Consider the following 12,922-nt stretch of genomic DNA (forward strand, 5'->3'; position numbering starts at 1 on the left):
CTGGGGCCCCTTCTAGCCCCTCCTTGTTGTGTCCCAAAGCTAAGCTGCAGAAGGCGATGCAAACTTGAGCAAAGCAGCAGGAACAGGCCTCAAAATTAAAGGATTCAGATATCAGATTTCTCCTTGAGACACCACTTCTCAAGACTGGGCCTCTGTGCACTCACTCCTCAGAGCTACAACTGCTTTTGGTCATGCTCAGCAGTGCCCTGAGCTACCTCGAACTAACCTGAAGCTCTTTCTGCTTCCTAGTCATGGTTCTCCCCAAAAAGGGCTGCTCAAAGTCCTAGCCGGGACTCCTTTGCTGGTCCGTATCAAGCACAAATGCAGGAAAAACTATCTCGCCACTACATTTGCCCAACCAGAGCTGAGCCCCAGGGGCACACTAATCCCTTTCATGGACAGACAAAAGCAGAAACAGCGCATTCATTTTATTTCCCTTCTGATGACCTCTGGTAGAGGAGCACATAAAGCTCCAGAGCAGTCAGGTTACCCAGAGGATCTCAAAATAGAATCACAGACAAAAGTATCCTACATTAAAACAAAATTATCTGGGTTGCAAAGCCAAGTGCCAGCAAGAACATCAGAATCTGTAATTCTCATCCTCTCTGCACCCTTGAACGAGGTGGGGTCACATGGAAAAGCAAGTATGTGACCATGTTACTAAAGACTGCACCATAAGACATGCCAACTGACCTATGACTCCAGGACAGGCTGAGGCAAGGATGGAGCTATACAGTCTAAGGAAGGACCCAGTAGGGGACACGGGAGTATCCCTGTGCAGCAGGCCATGCATACAGAATTGAGACAGCAAGCACTCTTGCAAAGACCTGTGCAGCCAAACAGCAGGAGCTAAATTAGCATTGGGCTAAGTACAGAGGAAGAGGCATCTATTATTCCACCTTGATAATGGAAAGGGACCAGGATCTAAAGAAGCAGCTGGCTGGGGAGGTTTGATCAGCTGCCTGCTCTCCTACACCACTTCTCTTTGTTCGCTGCAGACCTCACTCCTGGGATGGCTCTGCCTCAAGGAGGCTTTTCTCATGCAATGCATTAAGGGGCGGAAGCGTTTTGGGTTCGTGCCCTCAATCAGGGAAGCACATCTGAGGGGGCTACCTCCACTCCTGTCCCACTGATCTTGACTTCAGGTTGTCTTAATTTTCCCAGAGCAATGACTGCCCGTAAGCATCAGGAAAAGTGCAGCAGCAGGAAACTCCCGAGCCCACGACGCACCGTGGTGGTGTATGCGGCATCAGGGTCATCCTCCAGGATACGAGAGAGACCAAAGTCGGACACTTTGCAGACCAGGTTGCTGTTGACCAGGATGTTGCGGGCAGCCAGGTCCCGGTGCACATAGCCCAGGTCGGAAAGGTATCTCATGCCTGCCCCGATGCCTCGTAACATGCCCACCAGTTGGATGATGGTGAACTGCCCATCATGTTTCTGCAGGGGAAATAACCCAGAGATTACCCATGTTGTTTTCCAGCATTGACACTATCCTCGTCAAACTAAACCCCTTTTAGCTTTCATCTTTGAGTTAGTATTTCCCTTCCATGCACCTATGGCCCCAGTTTGTCTCAGTGCAATTCCTCAGCCTCAGGCAGGAGGACCTGAACCCTGCACCTTCCCAGCGCTTCTGGCAGGGGCACCTGCCTCCTGCAGCGCTGCCCCTCCAGGGACCCAACATCTTCTGCAGAGATGAGAGCACAGAGCCCGCAGCGCCTACACGGAGGTCGCAGTGGTCACGGGGCCGAGCAACGTGAATCCGCCTCTCCTTCAGCCCGCAGGAATGTGCGATGAATAAAGATATGGGAAGAGCTCCTTACCCTGAGGAAGGTGTCTAGTGAGCCGTTCTCCATGTATTCAGTAACAATCATTACCAATTTGCCTGCAGAAGACAAGGGAGGTCAAGTTAACAGAGAAGTCACCTTCCTCCTGGAAGCCCCAGTGCCAAGGTTTCCACTGGAGGGAAAAAACATATACAGGACTGTGGATCTCCTGCAACCCCACGGAGTCTCACCCCAGTGCTGTGCAGGAGTGTGGCTGCAGCAATAACCCTGACACTTACCCCTCCCTCCAGGTGCTATTGCTGTGGCTAGGTCAGCTTCGTTATCCCTCTGAAATTTGCATGTCATTAGCATAATGTGTTGCATCGCAATGTGCCTTTTTTTTTTTTTTCCTGGAACGAGGACTTCAAATTAGGATTCAATACAGGCAGCTTTTAAAAGAAGTGCTAATGGGCAGGACTTCTCCCCGTATTGTGACTCCAACGTGGGGCTGTGGGGCCGGGGGCACATTGTGGAGCAATGTGGGCCACTGCCCCATGCAACAAAATGTGATGGGGATGGTCGTGTTTCATCTCCTTCGGAGGAAGGGTTAAATCCCCCCCACCCATGATCACGGTGGTGCTGCCAGGGCTTTGGGCCACAGCCAGGAATAAGCAGCTCATTTCTCTAATGGAAGGGGAAGCAGCGGGGCTGCTGGTGACAACCTCTCTCCCTCTGAAGATGTTAATGGGGAATGTCATTGAGGAGAAGCTGCCCAGCAAGAGATGCCTCCGAGAAGCAAGCCTCGGACCTGGAACCTTGCTTCAGCTGCTGGTGCAGAGGAGCGCAGGACAAATGAATTTTTAGCAAGCAAGACACCCATGGCAACCAAAAACTGGATCTCAGAGCACATCCAGAGTGAGGCCTCCAAGGGTGACCCCCGGGAGAGCCCCATCCCCTCCGGTCACGTACTCCTAGTCACCACCCCCTCCAGGTGGATGACGTTGGGGTGGTCAAACTGGGCCATGATGCTGGCTTCGCTCAGGAAGTCCCGTCTCTGCTTCTCCGTGTAGCCGGCCTTCAACGCCTTGATGGCCACGGGGATCTCCCTCTTCCCCGGCAGCTTCAGGCGGCCGTAGCACACCTCTCCAGACTCTCCTGCAAGGCAAGGCAAGGCGAGGGCACGGGGTGCTCCCAGGCACCCACCAGCACCCCGGTTTAAGCAGTTTGCTAGTGTGCTTGCGGTTTGCTGCAGTCGGCCGGGACTCCTCCGCTCGTTTTCCATCACTGAGTCACGATTAAGTGTCTCTGGCTCTCAGTGATACCTCTGGGAACTGGGCAGAAATACTCGAAAACACCTCTCACAGATGTCTTTTATCCAAGGCTATGGATAGTCACCTTCCTTTGGGATCATCGCTATCCAAGGCTATGGGTCAAGAGGAGAGATTGCAGGGGGACTGCAAGCCCCTTTTCCTAGACAAATATCTCTTTTTTTTTCAGGATGAAAATGTAACATTTTTGCTTGCGATTTTGCTTGCATTTTGTCACCCCAGATGCTCGCTCCGAGGTTTGGAAGTGGAGCGGCTGTGCTCAAGCACCCACGCGGGACGGGCCGAGCCATCTGCCGACGCCAGCCTGAGCCGTCAGAGCCACCGCAGCTGAGCAGCTCCGCTTTGTACCGGGCTGCCTCGGAGGGGTTTATTCCATGCACTAAAACCAAATCCTGTTGACTCTGAGCTTAGAAAAATAAAGCAATGGTGAAGCTCTACATGAGCACTGTAGTAGTGCCCTGCAGCCTGCCATGGCCCCAGCAGGCCACACCAATGGTAATGTCTCAGATCCCACATTCTCTAAGCACACATGACACAAACAGGCAGGCCAGGGCCAGGGACTCACCAGACCCAATGACCTTCTCAATCTTGATGCGGGAAGCCTCAATTTCGCGGGTGAACTCATGCACGGCTTGGCACGGGTCCTCATATGTGTGGGGATCGACGTAGAACTTGGACTCGGGGAACTTCACTGTTAGATTTCAAAGGGGAGAGAAGAGAGAAGCTCTTCCAAGTAGCCCTGCCACGAGGTGGGCATCCAGGAACCCAAAGCACAGATGGGCAGGGGCAGGACTCCTTGGAGTGGCAAGCTGAGAAGACACAGGAGTTGCAGGCCCAGATAACCTAACGCATTCCTTGGCATGGCAATATCCTCTGAGCAAACCTGGCCACCACATCACCTCCATGGGTTTCTCCTCCTCCTTCTACCAACTCCCTGTGGGTTTTGGATTAATTTTACGCTGTTCTGGCCTGCTTCCATGTGAGATGTGCCTGCAGCAGCCCCACTTCTCGTTGTGCAGGTCTTCAACCCAATCATCACTATGCCTATGGGATCAGAGCCCCTGGCTCAGCATCCACAGGGGCAAGTGGTGTTTGAAATCCTCCAGTCTGCAAACCATAGCGGTGGCTCAGGTCCCCACCCATCCACAAGGGCCTTCATGAGCATGAGTAAAGAGAGTCCTACCTTGCCCATTCTGATAATGCATCTTCTCCTCGTCTGAGTCCTGGAAAGCCTTGCTGTACCCACAGTGCCTGCCATGGAGATGTTACAGATCAGAAGACATATACCCCCTCTTCCTCGGTCCCCAAAATTGCCCAAAGGCAGGGGAGAATGGGGTGGGTGCCGGAGATGCAGGCATCCCAAGAGGAGCTGAAGCTCATCCTGCCACATCACCCCATCTTGCTTGCCAGACACTTTGGCCTGGACCTGGGGACTTGCCATGTGCTCTCCAAGGAGAGTGGAGACATTGTCTCTACACAAAGCCTCTTCATTGCTCGCTGCTCCCTAAACCGTGGATGCTCTGGCCCAAGCTGGCAGGAAAACAGCTGTGCCCAAGCCTCCCCTCCCACCCTGTGACAAGCTGCAATGACCTCCAGGAAAGGACCCACCTCTTCTTGCAGATTAGGACCACCAGCAACGTGACAAGGCCAGCGATGAGGATCAGGCAGATCCAGACTATGGTCATGGTGTCATATCGGAGAGACACTGGAAGAGACAGAGCAGGAGGCAGGTGAGTGGATGATGCAAGAAAACTCACCTACTTCGTGGTGAGTCACCACCTTCATGAATAACAGCACAATTTCTCCCCTCTGGCCCCATTTGTGCAGATATGTGTGCAAAACGGGATCACTGAGCCATGCTCCTCTGCACTGACCCACGCTTCCCACACATCCATCTCGCATGAGCTCACCTGGCTTTCCCGTCTCCACCTCCACCGTCTGGCTGAACCTCCCGCAGCCAGCAGAGGTGCGGGCCCGAACCTGGAAGATGTAGCGGGTCGCAGGCTTGAGCCCAGAGATGGTGGCAGTGGTGCCTTTGGCTTTCAGAGTGGAGTAACTCTGCATTTCTTTGTCCTGAAAAAAGCCACACCGAAGCCCTTGCTGAGCCAGCACAACAACCAAGGAAAAGCCTCCCCGGAATTAGTCCTCGGCATAACCCGTAATCCAACACGCGCAGTCCGGGTCGTAGCAGCAAATGCAGCGTTACCTTCTCGTAGTACTTGATCTCATACTCCAGGATGATGCCGTTGGGCTGATCCGGCTCTTGCCACAGCAAGGTGACACTGTTCTGGCCTGTGCTCTCCTGACGGACTGCCACCACCTGGGATGGGGCTGGAGACAAGACAACAAAGTGTAGGTTAGGGTGGCACGCAACACAACACGGCACCTATAGAGGGTAGACCCAGAGTCCATGGGGACAGTTTAAGATGTGCTTCTGCTTTGGCAAAAGCCATTTGGACATGAGTGCTCTGAAGAATGGAGATGGAGGATGGACTAGCAGGAGCGCTTGTGTTCACTCCAGTTGCCTCTTTCCTGTGGACACTCCTGTAGGAATGAGGCATTTCCACAAAGCTCTGCTAACCAGGTGAGGGTCCCTGGGCTCTTGGCACTGCCCCAACAAGATCAGAAGGGGCTTACCATCACAGCAAACTCCTGCGGGCTCATTTTCAATGGGGAGAGTTAAAAAGAAGGGTCAATCCCTGCCCTGTGCCCTCTCCCTCCTCCCTCATCTGGACTCTGCCCTTCACAGATGCCCAGGTGGTCCTGGTGCAAATCTTGGCTTGGCTGAGCTAGGAGATTGCTCAGAAATCTTTCCTGGGGAAAGTGTATTTCACAGCAGGAGTTCCGCAAAGCTGAAGCATGCATAAGAGAGACTTTCCCCAGCAAAACCTGTCACCAGCCAGACGGTTGGTCCTGGTGTGAGCTGAGAACAGTGTTCCTAAAGCATATCTGAACTTCTGCTTGGCCCTTTGGGAAGGGCTGAGTAGGCTGGAGGAGCAACCTGAAAGATTCATGCTGCACTTAGTGTTCCTGTCAATGAACAAGTGTTCTCCATGCCCCATCTCCTTTAGAAAAGGAGCCTCCACCAGCAGCTTCAGGTTGGAGCGAAGGAAAAGGGAGATGAGAAAGACCACGAACCAGAGAAGTGCACCAGTTCTCCTGCTCCCACTGCAGGACCTGGCTCCAGGGGATGCTCAAGCCTTGTCCTGGAGTAACATCAGCATCAGCCCAGCCAGGCAAAACCCTTGGGATGACGTCTGCTCCTCCTACCTGCCTGGTTTGTCGTGATGTTGGCAACTGCAGCTCTTCTGGGCTCCAGGCTGAGGTCCGACACGCCGTTGACGGCCTCCACCCAGAAGGAGTAGTTGGTGTGGGCCAGAAGGTTGGTGACCGTGAGCGCTCCCTGCGCCAAGCTCATCTGCTGGGGGACGAAGCGGACCCCGGTGCCGCACGCCTCGCACTGGCCGGCGTCTCCTGTGCAGCGCCTGCACACCACGTTGTACAGGATGTCCAAGCGTCCGCCCATGTCCAGCGGTGGGCCCCATTCCAGCACCACCGAGGTACCGTTCACGCTGGAGATCAGGTTCACGGGAGCAGAGGGGGGCCCTGGAAAAGGAGCAGAGGTTCAGGCAGAGCAGGAGACACTGCAATGCGTTGGGGCTGGTGGAGTCTTGGGCAGCTTCTCCTACGGGAGATCCACAGCTGATAGTCCTGCATGGGCAAACGAGGCTTTGGAAAAGCTGCCCAGAGAGAAGTGCATCAAAGAGAGGACCTCAAAGACACTGAGGTCTTGGGGTGACACACTATGGTAAACCAGATTCCCTGGAACGATGCTTTGGAATGAGATAGCGGGTGCCAGGCAGGGAAGAGCTGATGGGGGATGCAGGAAGCTCTGGGAACGGCCAAGCTGTGGACAGGCTGGAGGAGGGAGAACAAGAGCAACCAAAGGAACAAGAAACCCCTTTCCCAGCAGGATAAACATTTGGGGGAGGATACTTTGGAGCCTTAGAGAAACATAATTCAGATGTTGCTGACCTGACTTTCAAGCAGCACCTCTCTGCCCTCCTAGATCAGCTTCAGAGAAGACAACTCCTTCGGGGATGCTTTTACCCCCCTTAGCATCGCAGGACCCCTCAAAGCAGCCCCTTGCAGGCAAGGGAGGTGAAAAACCATGTGCCACATCCCAGGTTCCATCTCCATGGACCATGGGACAGAGCACAGCAGCTTTTTCAGGCTGTGGGCCTCTAAGGATGCAGGAGCAGGGTACTCACGCGTGCAGGCGGCCGAGGGGGGGTCCTGCAGAGCCCGGTAGAAGCGGCTGTCGCAGTGGCACACGCGGGCAGCCCGGCTCTCCGAGTGGCTGTGCGAGGGGCACTTGGCGCACAGCTGATCCCCGGGCGCCGACTTGTAAAATCCCAGCTCGCAGGCTGTGGAGAAGGGAACGCGCAGAGGTCAGGGGGATGTGCCAGGGCTGGGATCATCCGACGGCGCTGCAACCCCCTTCCCAGCACAGAGATGCACCCCAATTTCCCCATCATCTATCCCTATCATCTATCTAGTGCTTTCTCGCTGCAAGTTGGCAGCTCATCCAGCCCGGATGTTCCCCACGGAGGGAGCAAGGTGGACAGGGATGTGCCCAAGAGTGGCAGGCTCAAATAAGAGAGAAACGACTGTAGCTTCCTGGGTCCCCGCATTCATCCACCACCTCCAGGAGCAACTCCTGCATTTCCAGCACTGCTCCTGCCTCTGGCTTGTTGCTTTTTCCCTACTGATGCGGCGATACCTTCATGTTCCTGCTTTTACCCCAGTGACCAGTGATGTGAACAGCCTCAATTTTTGCTTCCAAGCATTTTGAAAGGTTTTTTCCCTACGATCCAGCTTCCTTGATGGTCCAAGTACCTCCTTGCTTGGTTTCCAGGTGCCAATTTGTTTTTCTATCACCAGCTCTCCCTTCCTCACTGCGGCTGGCCCCAAGGATCGCTGCATAAGCACTTGGTGTGTTGGACGCTTCAAAATCCACGTCCAATTTCTGGGGGGGTTTCTGCACTGATTTCTGAGGTGTTTTTGCAAGGAGAGCCACTTTAAAAGCAGAGTACCATTTCCAACAGGACACATATGCTGCATGGTAGCAGCATGCAAAAAGCAACAGGCTTTGGAGCCTGTTCCTAAATGTCGGCTCCTCCACAAGGTCCCCAAAACCCCTCATTTCCAAGCTATTCAGTTCCAGCCTTTGAACTGGGGTTATTCCCCACATTGCATGCCAGGATTTGTGTTCTTCAGCTCAGCACCAATGGCAACACCTTGGGCCCTGCCAGCCACCATCATCTTCACCACTGCAAGGACTAGGAACTTCCAATGCAAGAGGCACCAGAGCTGATCCCCGCATTGGTGTTTAATTAAGGGCAGAGAAATCAGTGCTATCCCAGACACGGCTCCGCTTTATCTGCCTGGGAGAGCAACCGGCTGGCAGGAAGGGTGGGCGCGTGGAGCACAGCAGATTTTCAGCGAGTCGCTGTAATCATTTAGCATTTAATGTCGCAAAGAAGCGTTAATTACCTGTAGCAATGATTCACAATTATTTCAGATGCAGTCAAGGGGAAAATTATGCTAAATGATGAATTACGAGTGAGCTCGTGCACCAGGGCAGAGCTGTTTGGAGCCAAGTATGTAAGAGGGCCTGGAGAAAAGCTGGGTTGGAGCAGGGCAGTCAGCTGGGTTGCAGAGACCAGGACCTCTTAGGGTAGCTCTGGGAAGAGCAAAACCAGCAGAAAACTGGCTGAAAAGACAAGTTCAGGCAAACATAACAGGTCCGAAAGCTACTGGGCTCTACTGCCATGGCTACACCATACCCTGAACCTGTTGCAGAGCACCTCTTGGTGTTGATGCTCCCGGGGTCCCTGTCCTGCTCAAGCAGCCCCATCCTTGCAGGCATTCCCTGCCCAGGAGGTCCTGGAGCAGCAGGCTGGTCTCTAAACCCAGCAAGCGCAGGGAGGGCTTTGCCAGCCATCTGTAGCTCGGTCCATTTGTTTCCCTCCTTCTTCGTCCTCTGGGGACAGGACAACATCTGCTGACAAGTTGGCAGGGCTGGGGAAGTGATGGATGAACCTGTCGAGGAGATGTGAGCCAGGAAGGAGCCACGCTGCTGCGTCCGAGCCGCGGCACAGACCCAAGGAGCACCAAGGGCTGCATCCAAGGTACCACAGGGACATAGCAGGACATGGCTGCGAGGCTGCAGGTGACACTGCTGCGGGGCAGCCCTGGCTCCCTGGAGCTGAAGCCACACTCTTGTCTCTGCAGTGGAGCAGCCAGTGCCGGATATCAGCTCCCAGCAGCAAAGCTGATAAGTCTCTAGCAGAGGCAGGTCCACGCCAGCTGCCAGGCTGGGCAGCCATCCTTGGAGGCAGGTCTTCCAGGGATTAGCAAGGCACTGGGGACTAAATCTAGCACTGAGCTCATTCCCAGATGCTGGCTCCCCTCCTCTCCTCCTGGCCCTGTCAGATTGAAGTGTCGAGGAGGAGATGGAAGTGAGCCAGGCAGGCTCAGAGCTCAGTAAAGCCACCAGGACCCTGCCTTGCATGCAGCCCTCCACCCTCAATTCCTCAAAGTCAGAGAGCTGGGAAAGGCCAGGCATGAACACAGAGTGCCAAAGGGACGCCAGTGTCCCCAGCGTGCTGCAAATGACTCCATGCAACTGATGTATTGGGTGGAGGAAAACCTAGATCCCTCCTGCAAGACTTAGGGAAGCAAAGATGCATGAGATACAAGGGAAGAAAGGAGGTAGGAAACAGCAAGAGCTTAATCCCAGGTCCTGCTGGAACCAGCATGCTCCTCTGGAGGGGGGTGCAAGCCCTCACACCATCTGGATCTTGGGTTGGACAAGTTTTCCGCATGGAAAACTTTCTGCTCTGTGAGGAGGAGGAGCATCTTCCCAGGCAGGGAGGCTGCCTTAAGCCTCTGAATGGGGTTAGGACTGAATTTAGGATCCCCAAACGCCCATTGCACTGCACCATCCCCACCATAAGTGCTTCTGCAAATTTGGAATGCCCAAATTTGGCAGAAAAGAAGGATTCAAACCAGAAGCAGATATTTCAGAATTGGCGAAGGTCTTTGAGAAGATCCATCTATAATGTTCCAATGACTCTTTGGCTCTTTTCTTTTAGGAGAACCGCACAGACCTTTCCATAAAGGAAATTTTTTTCATTGTCATCAATATGCTGAACTCCAGCCAAGCATCAGATTCACCCTTCACCTGTGGCTAAACATTTGAAGCCCAGAGGAAAAGTGGCAAACAGTAAAACATATTCAGCTACAGACAAATAAATATGTTGTTCTATTTGTGGGTAAAGAGCAGCTTTGCAATCATCTCTATCCCTTTTGTATGATCCTAAGCAGAAAACTAAAGATGTAGTATTATGTTGTTGAATTTGGGGGGTTTGTTTTCTTTTTCACAGTAAATGCAATAGGCCACTTGCTTGAATTTTAGAGGAGAAAGTCTTGGACATGCTGAGATAATCTTGTCCTCCACCCTGCTTTCTCCAGCACCCTCATTGAGCTACGCTGGCTCTGCGTGCACAGTGCAGCTAACCTGGGATCCCAACTGAATAACTTGCAGTTAATTCTGGGACTGTAAATGGGAACCTGAGATACCAGGGAGACCTTGAATCCTGGGATCCAGCTTGGATCGCTCCCTGCGGAAGGTCTCCATGGTGAGTACCCAGGTTGGTCTAGCTCTGGATCACGGAGGTGCAACACAGACACCAAGGTGGGCTCCAAGCTGGCGCACTGGGATCTGTGAGAAGACCCTGGAAATCCAGATAGATTTTCAAAGCAATGTTAAATGCATCGCAACACGCTTGTCTGGCCTTGTGATGACAAGGTACCTTGATGCACATCTGCTGGTGCACACATCTAGATGGGACACAGAGGAGGGGGAGACCTGTGCAAAATAGCCTGATGATGGGTGACCTGAAATCCCAGCTCTGAACCCTGCTGATGGACAAGAATCCATGTATAGATCCCAGTCAAAGTGATAGGGGGACCTATGCCTCCCATGCAGAGCTGGGAAAGGGGGATTTTCCTTGGAATCAGCCTGCCAAGACCAGTGTCCTGCTTCCAGCAGAGCAGCCTAGATAGGCTGGATCATGTGAAAACACAACATAAGGAGCTGTAGTTGCTGTTGTGATTCTCCTAGAAGTATAGGGGGAAAAATAGTTAGGAAAAGACATAAGGAATTTGGGAACGGAAGGGAATGCTGCATGGCTCTCACCGGCTCCCTCAATCCCTTGGCCCATCTCTCCTCCTCCTTGAACCCTTCTTCTCCGTCCATCCTGTGTTGAAGGAAACAGAGCCGACTCCTCCGGAGCAGCTGGACCTCCTCCATCCATGTTGCAAGCGCTGCTCCCCCTCTGCCCTGCCATTTGGACAGGACAGGGATTCCTCCCTCCTGACTGGCTTCCTAAATGTCTATGGATGTAAAACTGTATTCACAGGCACATAATTACCAAGTCGGGTATTTTCTCCTCTTAATTAGCAATGCTGTGGTGCTTTAATTGCGTGATTAAAGTTGCCCACAAGGAAGGTTTAAGGTACATTAAATTTGCTGATTGGTTCATCAGCATGAAGCCCACCAACTGGAAAAAATTAACTGGCTTCCAGATTGCTAACCAGACTTCCCAGATCCATTTCCACCAGCCGTGTGTCACAGGAGGCACAAGAGAAAACGGTAGCAGAGGTGCCTGGGAGGAGTATCCAACTGTCCCACTCCTCCGTATCTCCTTAATTTGAGGAGCTGGAGGTGAGAGAGTCCTGCAAACCACAACCTGCCTCCCCTCTCCTTGTCCAGAGGACATGGTCTGCCTTACACAAGTCACTTTCTTCCAGTTTAAGCAGTTTATCTACCTTTTATGGGGTTAAGGGAAGCCCTTTCAGCCAGTGCTCATCCTCATTTCCAGTTACTAAACACCCACAGTCGTGTGCAAGGAGAGGGACCGGCTCATGGTTGCTCTCTCACCAACGTTCTCCTGCTAAAGTCAACATCCCCATGAAGCCCCCAAGCACCACGGAGTGCAGCAGCAACCAGGACACCCAGACACTAAAGAGCCTGCTCCCAAACTGTGGAGGAAAAGGTCCACAAGCTCCAAAAAGTCATGGATATAGAGGAGTGAAGGAATATTGCTGAGTTCATTGGGAATGGCTTTTCTGCCAAAGGCTGATCTTCTTGCTCTGATCTTGGGGCTATCGCTCCCATTATACCCTTTTTTTAATTTATTCATTAAAGAAAATGTTTCCTGGGGGGTTCTGCATCCTGGACATTTCCCTGCTGCCTGGATGAATGGATTTGTGTCAGCTCCTCGACAGCAGCACTCGTGATCTGCAGCCGTGACACTATTCCCGATGGCCCGGGATGACTCTCCGTACATATTTAACTCACTATCAGCTAAACAGATTTTAACCCAGCTGTCCGGCACTGCTCATTGATAGCTGGTGACAAATATGTCAGAAAAACAGCCCTGGTGGCCAGTGCCCAACACAGCCACAACCACGATGCAGCCCAGCCAAGGGAAGGACTTGAAGGACGTTTTAGGAGGTGATTTGTGGGTTTCCTTGTTCCTGCAGAAGCAGGACCATGGGACTTGTCTTGGAGTTAAATGCTCTCCTTTTTCATCTAGCTAATTGCTCTGATCACATAGAAATATGTCTCTTTTTGGCCTGTGCTATGACTATATACAAAAAAAGAATTGCTGACACTGTCCTTGGTGTGGTCCCAATTCTGGTGGCCATTGTTGGCTGAGATCTGGCACCCTCTAAGCCTGTGGAAAACCTCTCTTA

At 52.7% G+C, this 12,922-nt stretch overlaps 1 protein-coding gene across 2 annotated transcripts in view; it reads right to left on the reverse strand.

Moving 5' to 3' along the window:
* The window catches only part of EPHA8 (EPH receptor A8), a 33,119-nt gene that overhangs the window by 2,404 nt on the left and 17,793 nt on the right, over positions 1–12,922 (reverse strand). The window contains exons 4-13 of one of the 2 annotated variants that reach the window (XM_088529552.1): positions 7,366–7,521; positions 6,365–6,700; positions 5,301–5,425; positions 5,005–5,167; positions 4,703–4,799; positions 4,278–4,345; positions 3,660–3,785; positions 2,736–2,921; positions 1,824–1,885; positions 1,231–1,440 (exon numbers count right to left, since the gene is read on the reverse strand). In XM_088529552.1, the coding sequence (XP_088385678.1) occupies positions 1,231–1,440; positions 1,824–1,885; positions 2,736–2,921; positions 3,660–3,785; positions 4,278–4,345; positions 4,703–4,799; positions 5,005–5,167; positions 5,301–5,425; positions 6,365–6,700; positions 7,366–7,521 (1,529 nt within the window). Of the gene's footprint in view, positions 1–1,230; positions 1,441–1,823; positions 1,886–2,735; positions 2,922–3,659; positions 3,786–4,241; positions 4,346–4,702; positions 4,800–5,004; positions 5,168–5,300; positions 5,426–6,364; positions 6,701–7,365; positions 7,522–12,922 lie in introns of both variants that reach the window. The other variant, XM_088529553.1, reaches the window with a different exon arrangement.

This window comes from Tinamus guttatus, unplaced genomic scaffold (assembly GCF_059628265.1).
Source record: "Tinamus guttatus ecotype Peru unplaced genomic scaffold, ASM5962826v1 Tinamus_guttatus_pri_ptg000332l, whole genome shotgun sequence".
Lineage (NCBI taxonomy): Eukaryota > Metazoa > Chordata > Aves > Tinamiformes > Tinamidae > Tinamus > Tinamus guttatus.